This window comes from Euprymna scolopes, chromosome 21, assembly GCF_053919585.1.
Source record: "Euprymna scolopes isolate OS-2025 chromosome 21, ASM5391958v1, whole genome shotgun sequence".
Classification (NCBI taxonomy): Eukaryota; Metazoa; Mollusca; class Cephalopoda; order Sepiida; family Sepiolidae; genus Euprymna; species Euprymna scolopes.
This window is the reverse complement of record NC_136502.1, coordinates 49,585,584-49,608,914: the sequence shown is the minus strand read 5'-3', so window position 1 is coordinate 49,608,914 and position 23,331 is coordinate 49,585,584. Positions and strand designations below refer to the sequence as shown.

General features: G+C 34.2%; 1 protein-coding gene across 1 annotated transcript; it reads right to left on the bottom strand.

Moving 5' to 3' along the window:
* Window positions 1–15,663: 15,663 nt before the first annotated feature.
* On the bottom strand, window positions 15,664–20,993 carry LOC145242786 (galactose-3-O-sulfotransferase 2-like). Its single transcript, XM_080105921.1, has 2 exons — window positions 20,898–20,993; window positions 15,664–16,791 (listed from the first exon to the last, which is right to left on the bottom strand). The coding sequence occupies exons 1-2, from the start codon at window positions 20,991–20,993 to the stop codon at window positions 15,664–15,666; spliced, it is 1,224 nt and encodes a 407-aa protein (XP_079962047.1).
* Window positions 20,994–23,331: the final 2,338 nt, after the last annotated feature.

Genomic DNA, 23,331 nt, shown 5'->3' with positions numbered 1-23,331 from the left:
AAATTTATAGTTAACACAACCAAGCTGTTTATATTTCAACACTCTATCACACCATAATCAATTTTTTCTTTTACAGATTTTCATATTTTCCCTATTTTGCAATAAAATCTATTTTGCTTTTCGAAAATCGATTTTATTGCAAAATGCGATAAGTACAATACTGGATTCTTTTGCAAAACCTGATAAATCCACGAAGTTGTCATATATTCGACAATATCAGGTTTCAAACTCCTATCTATCTATAAAATTGAGTTTTTTTGTCGCACTGACAGTGATATTAAATGCCACCTTTTCAGTTTAAAATGTATTAGGTTGCTGCAAAAATAATGTCGTTTTTTATATAGTTGAATGCCAAAAAAAAAAAACGACATTATTTTTGCACCAACCTAATATTAAACCGATTTCTTAATATAGTCAGTCATGGATAGGTTCATGAAAGTTAACTAATTTCCATATTCCTTTGAAAAAATTAATTAATTATTCATTTTTATGGGTTTTTATTAGATGTTTTCATTTAATTATTTTTATGGGTTTTTAGTAGATGTTTCATTTAATTATTTTTATGGGTTTTTAGTAGATGTTTCATTTAATCATTTTTATGGGTTTTTAGTAGATGTTTTCATTTAATCATTTTTATGGGTTTTTAGTAGATGTTTCATTTAATTATTTCGCTGAATTTTATTTATGCATATTTTTACATTGTGCATAAATGCGTAGCGTTAAGGACGAAACAGTTCTAGCATATAAATGTACACAAACACACACACACACACACACACACACACACACACACACACACACACACACACACACACACACACACACATATATATATGAGAAAAGTATAAAATGAAGTCACAAGAACTACATATTGATTTATATAGAATGATTCATTTATTTAATAAGGGTATACATACATTTAGTTGGGGGATAAAGGGGACTCTGTATACCAAGGTATTTCGAAACCTAATGCTTCTCATCAGAAGAGTAGAGAAGATGCTAGGTAACATAATGAGGATGTGATGTCTAGCGAGGGATTCATCAGGAACGAAATAAATAAATGAAATTAGACTTCGAAATATCTTGGTATTAAAAGTCCCCTTTAACCCCCAACTAAATGTTTGTATACCCTTATTAAATAAATGAATCATTCTATATATATACCAATACATAGTTCTTGTGACTTCATTTTCGACACTTATTGTCTCCTATATAAGCTCCAAAGCAATTTGTAGAGCTTTATATCCCGATAAGTCTCCTCTTATACGGGGTGGCCGAAAAGTCCCAGGACACTGGCCGAAAAGATGTTCGAAGTGCTTTCACAGAAAGATTTGGAAAGCCCGCGCCATCAAGAAGTAATCTGTATCTGTGGGAGAAGAAAGTTTTTGAAACAGGTAGCGTTCTGGATCAGGCAAGAAGTGGCAGGCCTGAAACACGAAAGGAAACGTGTGCTGGTGTTCAAGAATCACTGCAACAGTCTCCCAAGAAATCCACCAGAAAACGTTCTGCTGAACTTGGAATACCAAGGGCTACCATGATGGATCATATGAAAAAGGACTTGGATGTTAAAGCTTATAAGCCATGTGTATAGTGTCCTGGGACTTTTCGGCCACCCTGTAGAACTGAATTTACTCTCTTCTTATAACTCACCAAGCTATATATATATATATATATATATATATATATATATATATATATATATATATATATATATATATATATATATATACTAACAGGTCGCCTGGTCGTAAAATACGCTTGAATATGATATTTTGATTAATGCAGATTTCGTATTTATTATTATACTAGCAGGCCCTGTTCACTGGCGTTGCCCGGTGGAAGCATGTCCCACGCTCGTAAAAAGTTTAAGTATGGCTGTTGTTGATATTGCCCAACACCCAACCACCAAACCCCAACATCCTTATGTTAAGAACAGCTTTTGGAATAGACACTCCCAACATCCTCATGCTAAGAATCGCTTTTGGAATGGACACCCCCAATCTACCCCTGTTAAGAACGGATGTCGGAATAACCCCCCCCCCCATTTTGTGAAAGGCGGGTTCTCAAAGTATCTGCACAAATTTAATCTTGATAATTGTTGTCATGATCCCACGCGCAAATACTATGAACCAACCTTGTAATTTTGATCGGAAAAAATGTAAATGTTTTGGGTGTGCAGTGTCGGTCGGAAAATTGTAAATGTTGGGTACTTATGTACTTTTTGTTACCGTGCTGAAATAATGTTATTATTTTGAAAGCCATTCTTAACATGTGAATATAATTTTAGCAGATGAAAAATTGGGAGACAGATAGGTCGGGAAAACCCTATTTCCTTATATTTCTGAAATGAAATATAATTGTTAATTAGTTTATTTTTTCTATACGCACGTGAATATAATGCGCCGAAAAGGAAAGAAAATAAAAAAGGAAGAACACAACACCGGAACAATAAATATAATAATAAGTTGGTTTTCGGGCCAAGGCTAAAAGTGTAGTATCTGTTCTGATGCTGCACCTTCATATTAATATAATAAATACACATGTGCAAAGAAAACACACACACATGCACGCACACACACATACTCAAGACAAACACACATGCACGCAAGCAAAAAAATAAAACAAAACAAAACACACACACACACGCACATGTATGTGTATAAACACCAACACATGCATGCCCAAGTTTACGTGGCTTAATTAGTTTTATGGCACACACACACACACACACACACACACACACACACACACACACAATTTTTGCAGCCTATTGGTTTAATGACACGCGCACACATGCACAAAACACGCATGAAAGTAAACAAAAATAAACACACACGTATGTGTATAAACGCAAACACACGCATGAGAAAATTGTTGCGGCCTATTAGATTAATGGCAAACACACACACAGCAACGCTGCGTTTTTTTAATGTGTAAATACATGTATAATGCGTTGTTAGTATATTTAATGCCATAAGTAGTAAGCCAGAAAAGAGGCCATATTGAAATACAAGTACGCGTTCGGTTTTGAGGCTGATACCGTTAATCTTGAATGTAGGAATGCTTAGATTTCAGCCAATCAGAATGCATGGAATACGGTGAGGGATACCTCATTATTTGTGTAGATGAGAAGTGGTAAGAGTATGCGATGTGTATGAATTCAGTAACCAGTTAATGGCGGCGTAAACACAAAAAAGTAGGAAAAAGTATAAATTCATGCGGTGAAGAATGGTGTTGTAGGAAGATTATGGAATAAGGGAACAATAGAAACTACTTCCTTTCAAGGTAATGGCGATAGTGATGATGTCGCTCCTAGGATGTAATGTACGATTTTATTATGAAGCCTAAATATGTCTGCAATGAAGTTGTAAAGTTACAGAATGTCGTAACTAATATTCTTGACATAATAGATTTGTATGTGGTATCTGTTGTTACAAACCTACAGTATTTTGATGCAGAGAGAAACAAAAACTGCATCGCTTTTATTATATATGCACACACATTATGACTTGGGATAAAGTGACTTTATCTATGTGCATGCGTACAGGTTTCTACCAAACGTATCTCTAAATTTTTAGTCTACAAACTTGAAACATGATATAAAGGGGATTTGAACCCGTAGAACAATTTCCATTTTGTTTTTTTAACCGGTGAAAAACAAAAAACACAGTTGATCGTAGCAGGTCGATAAAACCCATTATTTCTGCACATGCGCAAATATACATTCATAGTTTGAAGTTGCCTTATTTTTAACCTTTCTTATCTATCGGTAGCTCAAACAGTAGCGACAGAGTTTGAAACGATGCTTTGGTTTCGATCCTAGCCAATGGCACCCAAGTCATGTTTTTAAACTTTAAAAATTATTGCTATGTATTAGGTACAATATAATATACAATTATTACTATATATTAGGTACAATATAATATACAATTGAAAATTTGCTCTGTAATAATAAATACAAAATCTGTATGAATTAAAATATCATATTTAAATGTATTTTATGTACAATATAATCACGTTGACACACCGGTTCTCGTCAGATCACCGAAGTTAAGCAACGTTGACCATGGCTAGTACCAGATGGGTGGCCATTTGGGAATTCTAGGTGCTGTATGTGCTTTCCGCTTATCTCGGCATTGTTTCCAGTCGTCCTGAACCTCCACTTGCCATTGGTATTCAACAAAGTCGACTCAGGAGAGGTGTGGTTGGTGATTGTGCAACTCTTGCCACAAAAATTTCATGCGCAGGCACACTTACAGTGGGTATCCATAGTCTGTCAAGACTGAAGGAAGGTTCACGTTATGGCCACGCCAGTGGGAGGGCACTACTATATATTGGGTACAATATAATAATCAATACAGGATTGACCCTATAATAATAAATATGAAATCTGCATAAATTCAAATATATTTGAGCGTATTTTATGACCAGGCCACACTGGGAAGCTTGTTATATATATATATATATATATATATATATATATATATATATATATATATATATATATATATAAAGTAACATTGTTTGTCTGTGTAGAGAAACTGTCTCTACCAAACTATTCTGTCAATTTTTAAAATTTGATATATAGGAGACTTGGAGCTGTGAAACAAATTCTATTTGGTTTTTATCCAGTAAAAATAATTACTAAGAGGTCAAAATTAAAATAAATAAATAAATTAGGACTTGGCTGGAGTTAGTTGACTAAACGTGTTATTTCTATGCATGCGCAAATATACATTTATATCTTTAACACTATTATTTTTTAAAGTCTTTATACACCTATGGATTTAGATCAGAAGTCTGGAGAGCAACATGTTTGGGTTTTGATTCTAGCTAATGGCACCCAAGTCCTTTTTTTTAAACTTTTGAAATCAGTAATATAGATTGGGTACAATATAATAATCGATAGAGTATTTGCTCTAAAATGATAAATATGAAATGTACATAAATGAAAATACTAGGATGGCCGACTAAATGTTTATCCTTAAACTGGTTATGTATGTGGATAACCAGAAACTGTTCTTTTTATTATGACACCATCATTCTTCAAGAAAAACTAAAAATGGCTTTGCCTCTCCGTCAACCAACAGCTAAAATACCAGACTGAAATTTTAGAAGATTGGAGGACGAGAGTAAAAGAAAATAAATAAATAAAGACTTGGTGTCAAGAACGACAAGGAGTTATATTATACAGATTATGAAGGTCAGAGAAAAATTATTATTATTATTATTATTATTATTATTATTATTATTATTATTAATAATAATAATAATAAGAAGAAGAAGAAGAAGAAGGAGAAGAAGAAGAAGGAGAAGAAGAAGAAGAAGAAGAAGGAGAAGAAGAAGAAGAAGAAGAAGAAGAAGAAGAAGAAGAAGAAGAAGGGGATTGTATAGTATAGTACAGCTGAGAAAGACCGGAGGAAAAAAAAAAAAAAAAAAAAAATAATAATAATAATAATAATAATAATAATAATAAAAAGAAACAAATTTGAGACAATACGAACGAATTACGGCAATAAAATCGAGGAAATTAATCTTGTATAATTCAAGTAGTGCAACCGAAATGAAATTGAAGTCATAAAAAAAAATGTCGTTAAAGATTTGAAAACATTTTTTTAGGTAATACAAACGAAGAAATGAAACTTTTATCATTCAAGAAGTGCCGCCGAAATATATTGTTTAAATGGTTGTTCTCCTACGTTATATTTCTGACGATGTCTCTACATCTGACTACGTTTAATTATAATAATTTTTGTCAATGTGTCATCTTGATGTCGAAGTAGAAAAATAGTTTATACAGATATAATAAATGTATCGGAATTTTCAAAAAAAAAAAAAAAAAAGTCGTGGATTTATCTGATTTTGCAAAACTACGCTTTCGATTAAAATAAACTTTTACAATGAAATTGAAAATTTTTATTTTCTGTCTTCTAATAATCAAATTTTGACTTATTAATGTTTTAAAAAAGATAAAAATGGGTTTTGTCCAAAATATTTGCGCTATCAGAAAACGTCTATTTCTCAAGTTCAAGAAATTGGATTTATCGTGTTTTGCACACGAACTCTTTAAACACACACGCACGCGCACACACACACACACACACACACTCGCATGCGCATGCACACACGCACACACATATATATATACACAAATATATATACGTATATATATATACGTATATATATATATTTAATTGAGAAATTTTTGAAGACTTTGAAGTGTCGAATATAATAAAATCATTTTTGTTTATTGCTTTTTTTTTGTAAGTCCTATATTTCGCTAATACATAACCTCAAGTGCTCCAGTTTCGAGCGGGATTTAAAATACTGGAGCACTACGCACTTGAAACCACCGGACTAACACGTAAATTCTTGTCTCTTCGCCATAACACCAAAATGAAGAAAAAGAAATTCACGAACCGGACTTTCGACCCTGATGAGGATATGTATTAGCGAAATATAGGACTTACAAAAAAAAAAAAAAAAAAAAAAAAAAAAAAAAAAAAAGCAATAAACAAAAATGATTTTATCATTATATTCGACACTTCAAAGTTTTCAAAAATTTCTCAATTAAATTTTACTTTAAAAAAAATGTCTTCAAAAAGTGTGTGACCATCTTTTACTTTATATATATATATATATATATATATATATATATATATATATATATATATATATATATATATATATATATATATATATACAGGGTGAACAGAAAGTCCTTGGGCCAATTCAAAAGTGGTTTATTAATAGAAAATTACAAAAATATGAATTAAACATGAATGAAAATTGTAAGTTAGGAAACCAAGAATAAATTCAAATTATTTATTTTCAATGTGATGTCCCTTCCTTTCGATTAGACGTTCAATTCTCTGTCTGAAGTTACCAACCGAGGCACGCAGCGTTTCCTGAGGTATTTTAGCCCATTCACTCAGAAGAGATGTCTGCAAAGCATCAACACTTGGATGAGCAACAGAACAGACCTTTGCCTCCAACAAAGACCACACCGAAAAATCCATGGGATTCAAATCAGGCGATGCAGGAGGCCACATCTCCTTACTCCAAAATCTTGGAAAATGACGTTGGCACCAGTCCTGAGTTTTTCTGGAGGTGTTGGATGGTGCTCCATCTTGTTGGAAGGTGAAAGGCTGATCATCTCTTCAAATGCTGGAACCAAAATATCGTTAATGTAGCGATCTGTGTTGATCTTAACCCCCTGCTCCACGAAAATCAGAGGCGACTTCCAAGATTTGGAGACTGCAGCCCACACCATGAGGGAAGACGGCTTTTGTTGGCGGAAAACTATTCTCACGGAGTCATCAATGTCTGCTGAAGATTTTGCGTAAACTCTGTCGTTCTGATTGTTAACAGTTGCTTCAATTGTGAAGAGTTTTTCATCAGAAAAAACGATCTCTCGCTCTGCCGTGCTAGCCTTCAGTTCTCCAAGACAAAGCTTTGCTCTTTCAAGTCTCTTGTGCTTTTAGGCAGGTGTGAGGTACTGTATCTTTCTCATCTTGTAGGGGGACAACTGGAGATCGTTTTTTACGATGGTTCTCATCGAGGTCACGCTCACATTCATGTCTTTAGCCAGTTGTCTTGCAGATCTCTTCGGGTTCCTCCTTACCCTCTCTCGGACAGCTTTAATCACCTTCGTTGTTCGAGCAGTGCGAGGTCTTCCACTCCTAGGACGGTCTTCAGATGTACCAAGTTCCTTAAATATGTTCACAACATGGTACACGGTGGATTAAGCCACTTTCAAGAGCTTAATAATCTCTGAGTTTGTCCTTCCCGCGCAATGAAGCTGAATTATGTCCTCTCGTTTGCTCATTTTTCTGAAAGTTTCAACAAAATTATTTTAATATTTTTGTTGAAAATAATTAGATCAATAGTTAGACTAAATAGTTACTTTATTCGAAAAGAGAAAAAGTGATTTTAACAATATTTAATTTTAAAACTAAAAATGGTCCAAGGACTTTCTGTTCACCCTGTATATATACTCTTTCTCTTTTTTCTCTTCCCTCCTACCTGTAGATCCCCCTTATTTCTCCCCCTTATTTCCCCTCACCCTTCTTAAATACAAAACAGTTCTGATTTTGTACCATTATTTCAGTCGAACGATAAACCTCGACTAGGTCTCTCATTTGAAAAGGCCCTATTATTTTGAAATAAATTTATCAGGCTAAGTTTTTCATTGTTTTTTTTTCTTTTAACTTTTCTTTTTATTCTGCTACGCATGTAATTCTCCCACTTAAGATTTCCTCCAGTAATTGCTCTATCCTTTACGGATATATAAAAATTCCATATATATATATATATATATATATATATATATATATATATATATATATATATACACACACATATATATATATAGTAGAAATGGTAATTAATAAAAACCTGAAGAAAGTGCTCAATACTGTTGTAGAGCAAATATGCGTTTTATTTTTTATTATTTGTTATTACCGTAATTTTCTGTTAAGTTACATTTTTGTTTCTGCTACACGACCTTTTTTTCCGTCATGTAGCTTCCTCAGACTTTTACAGAAAAAAAGGTCGTGTAGCCGAAACAAAAATGTAACTTAACAGAAAATTACGGTAATAAAAAATAAAACGTATATATATAGCTACTTAATTTACTCACATAAAATTAATATACGAAAGTATAGATTTATGCGTAAACTTTAAGTATTTACTTCAAAAGTGCTCAATACGTAGGTAGAGCTAGTTAGTAAGTTATAAAATGTATATGGCGATTAAGCTACACCGAATATTCCGCGTTTCATCCACTCTAAGATTCTTCAGGCTTATGCGCGTAAGCCTGAAGAGTCCTAGGGTGGAGGGTTGGAATTTTGCTGCTAGTTGCATTAGTTGGGAGTATGTACGTCGAGGGGTCACAAGTGCTATGAGTTCATCAGAGCATATTCCATTAAAGTACTTGTAAAACAGTCACAGGGATGCAACGATGGGACATAAGTCAGAGCTTGGCCAATAGTGCAGGACCTTTTAGATTTGAGACTCATTTTGGGACCTTTTCTAAGAGAGAGAAAGAGAAAGAGAGAGAAGGAGAGAGAGAGAGACGGGGAGAGAGAGATTAGTTGTTGATGCACCAGCCAGATCTGGGAACAATACTCCATGCATATGTGAAGTGTGGCTTTTTAAAGATAAAGGATACTCTTAAGTGTGAGTAATTTTCTAGCACGGTAGAGAGAGCCCACTTCTTTGTAGCAACCGTTGGTAATGTCCTTAATGTATTTGTTCCAATTCATGTTGTCTATGAATGGTAAGCCAAGGAGTTTGAGTTTTCAGGTACAGTGTTATCAGTCGTTGTAATCGGTAGTTGAGAAGGATTTTTGTAACTGGCAAAAGAAAGACGCTTAATTCATACTGCAGTCACCTTTGTATTCGACCATTGGCAACATACAACGTATTAAACAATACACGTGACATTTCTGAATTTTTAGATGAGGATTGATAATTTGGATTATTCCGACTACTGTTTCTCATCTTGATTTTTATTCTCATAACGTTTTGGTCGATATAACATTAGACTGTTTCCAGGCGCACGTTGTTGAACTCGGGAATCTTTCTACTGAACCGGGGAATCTCACGGAATTTCAAACGGAACCCTTTATTTAATCCACAGGAGTAGCATGTTCTCATTCCGTCAGCCATGACTCGGTACAAGTCTTAAACAATCCGCAATTGTATTCTTTGTATCGGCCGCATTAAGGAGTGAATGTTCAACCCCCAGGAAAATGCCACTTTAGAATGTTGTATGCTGAAGGAGACAACTCCCGGTTTTTAGTTAGAAACGAAGTAATTAGCGTTGAATGGAATTATTATTAAAGGAGAATGCTGGAATTGAACGCAGTTATCAAAAGTTAAACGAATGCACATTGTTAGTTAGAGATACGATTACAGGAATGCAGTGAAATTATCCATTATAGTTAGAAATAACTATACAACAAAAGTTACGCCAGAGCAAAATAATAGAACAATGAAATTAAGGAATGTCCTTGTGTTGCCAGGGCATGTGTTAGAAGCATGTGCAATGTCCATGTGCATAGGATGCCCATGTTTGGGCCGCGTGTTAACGTCACATAGAATTAATATATACACTTAAGTTAGATTATAGTTCAGTTAGAAAGAGAGAGAGAGAGAGAAAGAGAGAGAGAGAGAGAGAGAGAGAGAGAGAGAGAGAAAGAGAGTGGAGTCGGAGAACAGACAAGTTAGTCTGGTAGAGAGTTAGCTGGAACGCCTTAGGTTGGTTGGTTGTTTTTGTTTTACGGCATATCAATCCTTTTCAGGTTATTTAATGCCGAATCCAGTGATTTTGAAGAACAATTTTTTAATAGAATATTTTTTTTTCAAATCGCTTTCTATTTAACCCATAGTTAGAACCCTAACAGGTACTACCACTCCGGGTCAGAGTGGACCTGGGAGCAAGAGCAATTAAAGGATGGCTCCATACTTCCCAAAGCCTGCAAGCTGGGGCTTCACCATCGGATATAGTTTAAGGTCATATCCAGGGCCAGGAACTGCTTAGGAAGCGACGGTGAGACAAAGACGACAAGATGTAGCAACTTAGCCAGGCATTGGATTCTCATCACGAGCTGAAAAAATAAATGTCTTCTATTTGTCATGTAAGTCTTTTTGTCTTCGTTTGTCATTTCAACCGCAAGGTAATGTGTTGTCTTCTGTTTATTTATCATCAATGCTTTTGCAGATGTGCAATATTACCATTCATCACTTATTACGAAGTAAAATTCGGTTCTAAAAGTGGCACATGGACTATCTAAAATAGCGGGTGAATATTTTGGAATCCGGTAGGATACACCTTCCCCACAAAACCAAAAAAATAAAAATAATTGAAAACAAAAACAAAACAAAAGACAATGAAAAAACAAAGAACCCAATCAACAACTTATATCTACAAGTAATATACTGGAGAATGTAAGAATTTATTGGACTTAAAAAGACAAATTCCATATTGTCACTCATTTATGAAATGAACAAGTGAGGACATTACTCCGCTACACACATGCACGCGCGCTTACGCGTATATATATGTATGTATATATATATATATATATATATATATATATATATATATATATATATATATATATATATATATATACATATGCATGCTTTGGGGAACTTTGAATCATTTCTCGTGTTTCCCCCCCTCCGTTGTGCCAATATTTTAATCGTTTTTAGACGTTAATAAATGTATTTTAGTTTCCCCATACTTTTGGCACATTCAATAAGTTCTCCATTAGAACTCTTTATTTCCGACATAATATTATTTTGTACGCTATCGATTTTCTCCTGATGAGATGATAGCCGAAAGAGCTCTTGAGAAACTTCCGCCTATTTTATTCAAAACTGTATATATATATATATATATATATATATATATATATATATATATATATATATATATATATATATATAGTCTTGGAAAGAGTTCAACTTGTAAAACTATATAAAACTTTTAATCTCAAGTCATTTGTTGGAAAACTATTTGGCTTGTAAGACAATTAATCTATTGCTATCACTGTATTAGTTTGCTTTCAAGAATCCACATCAGACCTGGATTCTGAATCTCTACATTACAGCCGTTTCGTTAATGGGATGACAATTTTATGATTTTATGTTTTCATAAAAATCTCCTTTCTCACCAACTCGTCAGATATAATTTCCATTCGATGTTACCAACAAAAAGATAATTTGTACACGATAAACCTGGTGCGTTCGTTTGGGGAAAAGGATTTCCGTCATCACCTTGTTACAAGTCGGCCATTTTGTGTGTGTGTGTATGTGTGTGTGTGTGTGTGTGTGTGTTTGAAAGAGAGAGAGACAGAGAGAGAGAGTTCCTTCCTCATAGATTACCAGCTGATAGGCTGAGCCTATCTTTTACAAATTTCACATAAAGCTAATTTATATGTCTAGCAGTGTTCTTAGATATGTTTTATACATCCGATAAGTATCGAAAATTCAAAAATTCCGATCTTAAAAATAGTTCTTCTCTCTTATAGACAAAACAAAAAAAAAGAATAATTTTTACAGGGACATATTTTTCACCGGCCAAGCGGGATAATAAAATTTTAGCAAACCATTTCTTCTGAAAAAAAAAAAAGACAAAAACAAACAAACAAACAAACAAAAACAAAACAAAACAGATTTATTATCATCTGGAGATATAGCTATGTCATCTAGAGGTAGAGCATTCGACTACAGACCGAATGATCTTTTCAAACCAGTGTGTACCTCATCATTTTTTTCTTATTAAGTTCCATTTACGATAAAAAGAAAAAGGTACCATTTAAAATCACCGTAAATAATTTCTTCGTTTGCATATCTTAAAACTAATTATTAATCAGAAGTGACTTTTCCAAGGCATTCATGATCAAGCCCGAATATCAGCTGACGTGATATTGTAAACAAAAACAGACAGAATTTGATGAACTACATTATCATTATTATTTTCTTTTTTTATTAAAAAAAAAATATTTTTACGAATTAGTCCACCGGACAAATTATTTCTCGTAATATAAAATAATCAATGAAGAATTCTATAATAATACATACATAATCCGCATAAATTAAAATATCATGTTTAAGCGTATTGTACGACCGGGCAACGCCGGGCGACTAATTAGTATATATATATATATATATATATATATATATATATATATATATATATATACCGAGGAAGACTGAAGGGAACGGTCGAAATTATGTTCTTTAAGATTTGTTTAAAGACTTATTATTTGGATTCTGTAGATTATTATTATTATTATCTATATATTAATATGCTTGTCCGTACGGTGTCACGTCATTATCATCGCAAACATTAATTAATGAAACGCGTCATCATCATCGCAAACATTAATTAATGTGAATTATCTCCCTTTATTGTTCAATCTTTATTAGTTAAAAAATCATTAAACCCTTTTATTTCCCAAAACTTTCCGAACAACAACAACAACAACAAAAACCCCAAAAATATATATATATGAACTGTCTATTTATGTTTCCGGATTATTTTAAAGACAATTATGCATAGAAGGTATCGTTCCACAGTTTAAATGGTATAGTATTTTACTTACATTTTTAACGATGTCTTCTGTAGTACGGAACGCTTATTCTATTTTATTCAGTAATAAATATATTTTTTACATTTAACGCTACGAGTTCGTTTTTTTTTACTGTGCCACTTTATTTTTTTTATTATTTAATTTTGAGTGAGCCTTACATAACAAAAAATATGTTTAGAAATAAATGTTACAAAAGTCAAGAATGACTTTATTAAATAAATCACCAAAGTCACCATTCGCAAATACACTGAGTATCACAGAGTCCAAACATATTTTACGTCTTGTTCTATTTTGCTTCTGTTTTACGGCATATCAATCCTTTTTCGTCTTATTTAATGCCGAATCGAGTAATTTTGTAACATTTATATATCTTCACGTTGTTTACATAGTTATTACTTATGTTTTGTTCGTTTTATTTTGCTTCTTTTACAGGCATTCATCATCTTCTAATGCCCACTGACAGGGCATACATATTTAAATACTATAAAAAATGGACACAACAATTTTTTTTAATGTGACATAAAACATTTTGTTTCATTACTTACGATTTAATTTATTTAAAGAAATATTTATTTCCTATTTAAAGATTTTCAATATATTTTATTTAACTAAAGAATTTTTCCATTTTTATTACATTGTTAGGTGAAGTTTCAGAATAGTTAAAACCCTCTCCCCATATTAAGAATGGCTTTCAGTATGATTCTTACAATAGCGGTATCAAAGATTTTTTCCTTATTTTAAAACAAATTATTAAAAAAAGATACAAGACCATTAAATTTTTTTTCATTAAATCGCTATTTAGGTGAAGGTTCAAAATAGTTAACCCTTCTCCCCATAATCGTTTTTTTATGCAGTAAAATACTTTGTTTCAATAATTATGGTCTAAATAAATATTTATTCCTTATTAAAAGATTTACAGTATATTTTATTTAACTGAAGAAATATTTATTGTTCATACATATATTTTCCCTTATTTTTTTTACATTGTTAAGTGTAGTTTTAGAATAGTTAACCCCCATCCCCATATTAAGAATGGCTTTCAGCATGATTCTTACAATAGTGCTATCAAAGTTATTAATTTTTCTTATTTAAAAAAAATTATAAAACAGATACAAGAACATTTTAAACATTTTTTCATTAAATCATTATTTAGGTGAAGATTCAAAATAGTTAACCCTTCTCCCCATAATCGTTTTTTATGCAGTAAAATACACTTTGTTTCAATAATTATGGTTTAAATAAATATTTATTCCTTATTAAAAGATTTACAGTATATTTTATTTAATTGAAATCTATATCAATAATTCGACTTAAAAAAATATTTGTGAATTTCCAAATCTTCATTGATGAAAATTCAAAATAAATAGAAAAGTCTATTGCATATGTAAAAGTTGACGGTTGCTTATTTAACTTCATTAAAAGCTATCAAAGTCAACCAAGAGCTGCTCAATATTCTGGCTTAATGGATCATTTAGCAAGGAATGAAGATGGTTATTCTTGCGAGTTACTTGTGACTTCTACCCGGTCATGGCGGCAGAATTCGAGCATGCTGTCCCCGTGGATTAAATAAAGGCCCCCGTTCGAAATTCTGTGCAGATTTCCGAGTTTGACAGAAAGATTTCAGAGTTTGACAAGATACCCCCGAAGAAGGTCGGATGTTACATCGACCGAAACGTTGTAAGATGGAAAACGTAGTCTAAATAATCCAGATAATTCAAATTATCAATACCCATGTAAAAAGTACAAAAACAAATATTGGTACTCATGCAGATATTGATCCAGACGTAATTCAGCGTTCGCTCGGCTTTCCCCGGAAGTGACGTCAACAGCCGGATAATGCCGAGCGTTGTCGATGAAATAATAGCAACACCACATAAAAGAAAAACTAAAATTTGAAATGTAGTAACATCAACAGGAAAAAAAAGAAGCAAAACAAATCTACTGAAATTTTTAATTTTTATTAACTGTGTGAAGAAAAGGTGTTTTTTTTTGTATCTAATAATTTTTAAGCAAATTATTTTGAAAGATATTTTTTACGACCTGCCGCAGGTAGTATAAACACCTCAACCTCCTCATGTTAAGAATGGTTTTCGAAATAAACACCTCCAACCACGAAATCTGTTCTTAACATAGGGAGGTTGGGGATGTTTATATTACGCTGTGGCAGTCAAGTTGAAAATCACCGCGCATAGGGTACATATCGTTGTTATTATTTCATCGGCAACGTTCGGCATTATTCGGCTGTTGACGTCATGTTCCGGGGAAAGCCGAAGGAACGCTGAGTTACGTCTGAATCAATATTTGCATTAGTACCTAAATTTTAAAAGACATTTTGCATTCCTATATGCCATCAAATAAGGAATAAATAGAATCAAGAGAAAGAGAGAGAGAGAGAGAGAGAGAGAGAGAGAGAGAGAGAGAGAGAGAGAGAGAGAGAGAGAGAGAGAGAATATTTTCGAGAACGGGATCATCAACCTGTTGTATCCCCTCACCCACAAAAGTGGCACAACCCAACGTTTAGATACACATTCACCATCGTTTCACGTTTCCGCATCGATTATGTCTGTCTGCCATATTGTAATTTTCGTATATGATCAACCAATGGAAGTTCATTCATTGTCATTATGTTGCATTCTTCAATTCCGATGGAGAACTCGTCGTGCCATCGACTGGCAGCAATTCTTAACGGATTATCGTTACTTTGCTCGACCCATTCGCTTTGGTTCCGTCCGTCCTGCAAAAAAGAATCGCCTCGCACAGGGTCGGGATCAAACTGCTGATACTGGATATAAAAACAATAGTCTCGCACCAGCGAGAGTAACGACCGATAGTGGTGTACCTCGCTAAAGAAATCAGGACCTTCTGCATGCACGGCACTCCAGAAACGCGGGCGGAAGTAGTCGTAAAGCGCGCTATCGGCGGGCGCACTTTTTTGGCGGAACCGTTCTTGCTGCTCGCTGCTCACCCTGATTCGAGGTCGACTTTCACCTGTGTTTCTTAGTATGTACAGAATATCGACAGTCTGCCAGCACAGATGCCGTCGGAGGAGCACCATCGATTCGTCGAAGTATTCCATGAGCAAAACGAGATCAAAGTCGGCGTCGATGCTGGTTATAAACTCTTGGACTTTAATCGGGTTGTGGAAATGAGACGGAGGCAGGCCAAGATCAAATGACATTCGATTGTTTGTGAAGAGGGTCGGTGTGCGTAAAATCTCCTCCATCAGATCAGAAGCCGGAACTCCTGGGAACAACTTGTAATAATAGACGGCCGAAATAACCTGACTCAAGGGTCGACGTATCATTGTGAATAGCGTATAGTCGCTTATATCGATGCTGCTTTGGTTTTGGTGCATTTGAGAGTCGCATCGTTTCTCCTTGGCGTTTTTCCGGGATTTGGCGACGAAATTGCGGTTGCAAGGCCGCCCGGCCACTTCTAGATTCCTTTCACGGACCACTCTTCTACCGTTTAGAGCTGTACGAAATGCTGACCGGTTGTACACGACGTGATTACAAAGTATATTGATGGCTTTGTTGTCGCGTGGGACTAGGATACGTTGCGAGAGGTGAAGGGTAGTGTGCTTACCGAGGTAATTGTTTACCAAGGGTAGGATGAAGGTCAAATTTTTCGACAAACCGTACCGTTGGAGAATGTTCATCACCGAAGTGCTTCCGGTTTTGTGCACCTGCGCAAAGAAGACATTAAGGAATTAAAAGACATTCGATTCTACAGTTCTGAATTTTTGAGATGAGGATTGATTATTCGTATTATTTGGACTCTTCGGACTATTGTTCTCATTTTCGGTGTTATTTTCACAACGATAACGCGGTTCTTCGGGTGTTTCTTGTTGAACTCGAAAATATGCATAGAATTTTGGAACCCTTTATTAGACCCACGCTCTCATTCCGTCTACCATGACTAGGTAGGAGTATGATGTAATTCGTAATTGCATTTTTTGCGTAGTCCGCACTGCGTTGACGGTTCAATGCCCAGTGCGGGTGACATCAAAAATATAATTGTGAATTACTTAAAACTTATACCGAGTCATGACTAACGAAACGAGAGCATACTACACCCATGGATTAAATAAAGAGTTCTGTTCGAAAGTTCGTACAGATTCTCGAGTTAGTCATAAAAATTTCCGAGTTCAACAGGTTGAAGGTTATATCGACTGAAACGTTGTGAAGCATAAGTGAAGAAAAGTAGTCCGAAGAATCTAAATCACACGAATATTCAATTAAAAAAACAAACAAACAAAAAAAAAATTCAGAAATTCAGAAACTACCAAACAAAATGTGACTCAATCGCTAGATATACTTATTGAGCTAAACACGCAGTGGGTCGAACGATCCCAACGTTTCATCTTCTCAATCACGTCTTGAACAATAGTTAGAACAGAAAGAATCGCGACAGCAACAATATTATACTATATATTTGATTTAGATCTTTCCAACAAAGAGAAACTTCCGCACATCTTATGGGAGGTTATACACGTAGTGGCGCCCTTCGCATTTGTAGAGTCTATTTCGGACAACAATTAAAAAATGTCAACAAAAGTTATCTTATAGCAAATATATATATATATATATATATATATATATATATATATATATATATATATATATATATACACGAACATGCATATAAAAATGAAAATAAATCAAACACTAAAACGCGAACAGAGTTTTGTTCATGAAGAATTGAGAAAAAAAAACAACAAAAAAAAACGAAAATTTATAACAAATATTTCTATACAAGAGATAAAAATATAAAAGTTATTTTCAATCATGAAAACGTTCATTAATGTAAATACGTGCTTGGTAAAGAAAGTTACGTTACTAGTTACAAGGATTAGAAATGTATTGGTTAATATGTTTATATTGTGAATATAGTCATATTTGCATGCAAATATTTAGCATCGTTGACTTGTGTATGTATGTGCGTTGGTTTACCTTGTTAGTGCGTGTATAACCATGAGTGGTAATTTGAAACGACTTTTAAACTCCAAAAGTAACACGTCTATGTGAAAGTAATAAGCATGTGCGAACTATTAGACCTGGTCAATAAAATCAATTTTTTTTTCAGAATTCTCAAGCCGTCTGCAGTACCGAAGGACATCAATAACGTATATTCAACAACCTCTTCCCGTGACCTCCGTGCTTTGGACCCGGAGAGGCAACGCGGTAAGGACTCAATGACTCACATACAAACCTCCTCCATCTTGCGCACACATCCTTACACACTTGTGCAAGTCAGGCAAACAGAAACGAATTGAGTTACTTTGAGTTAAGAAGTTCGTGTGAAATTTACTTGCCTTTAAAAGTGACGAAGAAAACGAATTCAAACGAAATAGAAAGAGAGAGAGAGAGAGAGAGAGAGAGAGAGAGTAGCAATTAGAGACACTTGCTTTTTAACGTTCGTAGGAACGACTTCATGATTCTGCTACACAAACCACTAGCTATGCATATTCCATGACTTAACTTATCAGCTTTCAAAATCGTGTTGGAATTTTCAATTATCTTTGATCTCATCTGGCTAAACTGACCAACCTACTTATCCAGTTAAACACGCAGAGGGCCGAACGACTCTTAGGTTGCATCCCTGCTAATCACATTTGCTAACCTGTTTAGAATCTAGTGAACACATACATCCTGATGTAGGGTCCTAGCAGTTGAGATGGCGGGGGCTTAAATTCTAATCTGCTGCAATGATCGAATCGTAATCAACGTTAAAGAAACGTGGATATCCATATAGGTAAGATGGATAAGTAATACTTTAAGATCAACCCATTGCCGCCTGCTTCTTCATGCATGAATATATCGGCAAAGGATATCGGATGGCAATCGGTACCATTTGTCAACGTGAAACAGAGCCAGACACTAATCTATATAAATAGAATAGTAGATGTATGTATGTGTGTTTGTATGTGTGCCTGTGTGAAAATATTAAACCGATAAACTCTTTAACTACTGGTCACATAACACTGAAATTATCAGAAAATAATAATCATATACTAAATACTAAGGATGGTTTATAAAGAGCAAACTCTGTGTTTGGACGGAAGAATAACGCGTACAGAAATATGTCGGCAAGCTGAAAGGCAAAACGTTCATTTAAACTTGCAGACATATTTCTATTATTGTTGCGCATGCGTAAATTCATTCATAGCTTGAAATAGTTTAATTTTAAATCTTATTTATCTGTATAATAATAATAATAATAATATATATATATATATATATATATATATATATATATATATATATATATATAATTAAAACTACCGTGTTTGAATTATAGGTTAAGTGTTAGTGTCACTAATTTAGAACTGCTTTAAAGCTTCACCGCTCACTCATTTTGCGACTAACTTTCAAACAACTTTTACAGTTCATACGTCACCTTCTAACCTATATTTTGAAATAAAAAATTCCATTTTCGCCCATTAAAACAAAAGTTATAATAAAATTACTGATGTTCAAAAGTCTTCAGAATAAGTGAAAGGAACATGGGAGAGGGTTTCTTCTGATTGGCTGTTGATTACTGTAGTAACTTTTTCAACATTGACGTTTTAGAGACGATTTCTTCTGATTGGCTGTTGGTTATATATTATATGATATAATCTTCGACCTGTTTTTCGTCGACTCCTTCATAAATCATAGTGGGAATGTCACTCGCATGCCATCTTATTTGGGTTATTTAGAGAGAATTAACAAAAGTGATGCTCTCTTTGCCGTGCTAGGACTGATAATCTTTCGCTTACGATGTCATCTGTTAATTCTGTTTATCTCGTTTTTGTCCCTTTTTATGTTTATTTACTTAATTACGTCTTTTATTTGATTTTTTATTTAGTCAATTTAAGAAGATGGTAATTTTTTTATGGATTTTTGACAATGCGTATAATATTGAACACAAAAAAGAAAATATTGTTTCAAAGCAAAGCCTGGAAAAATCATGGATTACATAGAAAAATGCAAGCATGAAAAATAATATGGCTAAGATTAAGCTTAGAAAAGTAAAATACCAGTTGTTAAAACTGGAAAAGAAAAATACAAGATATTCTAGTAAAAAATATATATTGCAGGATTAAGAATTTTTTTCAAAAATTAAATTTAACATTATATATAAATTATTAATGCTGCAATATTTTAAGTTATAAATTTATTATGTTTTACTAAAATATTTTATCTTTTTCTTTTCCTGTTTTAACAATTAGTCGATGATGTTTTAACAATTAGTCGATGATTTTTTAACCTTTAAGATGTTTGTATTAGTTTTTTTTTATTATTTTTATGTACAACCGTTCTCAACTTGAGTATTATTTTCACAACGTTCTAAATTTTGTGCAGACTCCTGAGTTCGTCAAGACACCCCTAAAGGAAGTTACATCGACCCAAACGTTCACAAGATGAGAACAGTAGTCCGAATAATCCAAAAAATACGCAATAATCCGTGACTAAAGTAAGTGATAAATTAAGTGATAAAAATCCAGTTCTAACTTACACTATTCTGGAGGTTGAAGGTTCAGTCCCTAGTGCGGGCGGCATTAAAAAAAATTAAAGTTAGGAATTTCTAGGTGATACGAGCGAGAAGATGACAGAAGATGGCGTACGAGGTTAAAATGGGATATTAACTTGAAAGAAGATGGGCGAACCGAAAACGCTACATGTGATATTTGTTTCTTCTGGACTATGACAACAATGAGGCATAAAATGAGCAAGAAACACACACAAAAACACACAAAATGAGAGAAATCACCAGAAATAGGATTCTTCTAGTTTCGTGTGTACTTACCTTGATGAAGAGAATATAATTTTGTGGCCGACAATAAGTAGCGTTTAACTTGTAGGTGTCCAGAAATGGAAGAGTGAGATGAGTCACGTATCCCATCATGCAATATATCGCAAACGTAACCAGAAACGCAACGGCAAGCAACCCGAAGCCCAGCCAAAGCTTTACGTGAATTGTCCGGTTTCTGAAACAAATAAGGAAATACGATATTGTTTTACCTATTAATTAAAAACAATTAATTTCAAATAAAACATTAACGAACTCAACTTAAAAAAAAGGGCTGTTATTATGTTTTTGAATTTTGGAGATAAGGATTGATTATTTATATTATTTAAATTCTTTGGAATCGCTCTAAGACATAAAGCCATTTGATTGAAGGAACTAGCTGGAACGAAAGATGGTTATCACAAAGACAGGAAATGAATATTAACCTAAGTGTTTAAAAGACCACAGTTAAAGGTGTTCATCAAACACCACCTCCTTTAATCACAAGAACAAAAATGTTCCGAATATTTGATCTAGTTTCTTGCTCCAGATTAATTTGGCTAATCTATTCGTGCCATCAAAAAATGTCTTTCTTACCTGTGACACTCGTCCTTGCCTCCAGATTCAAAATAGATATTTAAATGTTGCTCTCCTCAGCATTATGTGACACAAGGTCCGGAAAGTGGGGTGTCAAGCAAGCTTCCTTAAAGAAGCGAGCACTTTTGCCTGAGAATTCCCTGATCGGGGCCTCTCAGGCAACAAGGAATAAACTTACCCCACCCAAAAGCCGGGTGGCATAGCCTGGGAGGGTGTACCTCCTGTGTGATACCCAGATGGCGTACATCAGTCCGACAAGCATTAGGCCAGTTTCTGTCCCCGCACCTGTCAGGCTGATTGTCAATAGCGGATTCTTGTCTGGTACTTCATCTACCCGGTCTCCAAGCAACCGAAGCCGCAAGGAGACTATACCAATTCAAAATGGATATGTATTTAAATGCTACCCATCTCAGGATTATGTTACACAAGGTCGGGAAAATGGAGTGTCAAGCAAGCTCACCTAAAGGAGGGGCACTTATGCCTAGCAAAAATTGCTCGAGCATCTGCGTCGGCATTCCCCGATCGGGGCGCCTCGAGCAGCAAGCAATAAATCCCACCAGAAAGAAAAATCATAAGTTGCTATAGATTTTGCTTTTATTCTAGAATTCATGCTATCTAATTTTAATATATACATATATATATATATATATATATATATATATATATATATATATATATATATATATATATATATATATATAAGTATACGTGTCTATCTGTCTGTCTGTCTGTGTGCCTGTGTACATTTCCCTACGCAATAACTCTGTCAATTTTAAGTCTACAGACTCGAAATTTGATATACAGGGTACTGAGATTTGCGAAAATCTATGTGATTGGTTGTCGGCCAGAATTTGGCTGTTAAGGGGTCAAAGTTCAACGATTTGACCTTTGAGAACTCTACAAAACTCCTCCAACAATTTGAGGTCCAAGCACTTGAAATTTTAGATATAGGTTACTTGGACATGGATCTAATTTAATAACTGGATTTGAGCCCAAAATGATAAATGTTAAAATGTTAAGGGGTCATAATAAGGGTCAAAGTTAAAAAAAATTGACGTATTATTTTTGCTTAGCATACACCTTCAAACACCCGGGAAACGCCGGGCCAAAATGCTAGTATATCTATAAAAGTGAACGTGTCTGTGTATCTGTCTGCGTGTCTGTCTGTGTACATTTCCCTACGCAATAACTCTGTCAATTTTAAGTCTACAGACTCGAAATTTGATATACAGAGTACTGAGATTTGCGAAAATCTATGTGATTGGTTGTCGGCCAGATATTTGGCTGTTAAGGCGTCAAAGTTCAACGATTTGACCTTTGAGAACTTTACCAAACTCCTCCGACAATTTGGGGTCTAAACACTTGAAATTTTAGATATAGGTTCCTTGGACATGGATCTAATTTAATAACTGGATTTGAGCTCAAAACAATAAATGTTAAGGGGTCATAATAGGGGTCAAAGCTAAAAATATTGACCGCTTTTTTTTTTTTTGCTCAACATACACCTCCAAACACTCGCGCAACGCCGGACACCCATGCTAGTATATCTATAAAAGTGAACGTGTCTGTGTGCGTGTCTGTCTCTCTGTCTGTCTGTGTGTCTGTGTGTCTGTGTACATTTTCCTACGCAATAACTCTGTCAATTTTCAGTCTACAGACTCGAAATTTGATATACAGGGTACTGAGATTTGCGAAAATCTATGTGATTGGTTGTCGGCCAGAAATTTGGCTGTTAAGGGGTCAAAGTTCAACGATTTTACCGTTGAGAACACTACCAAACTCCTCCAACAATTTGGGTTCTAAACACTTGAAATTTTAGATATAGGTTCCTTGAACAGGGATCTAATTTAATAAC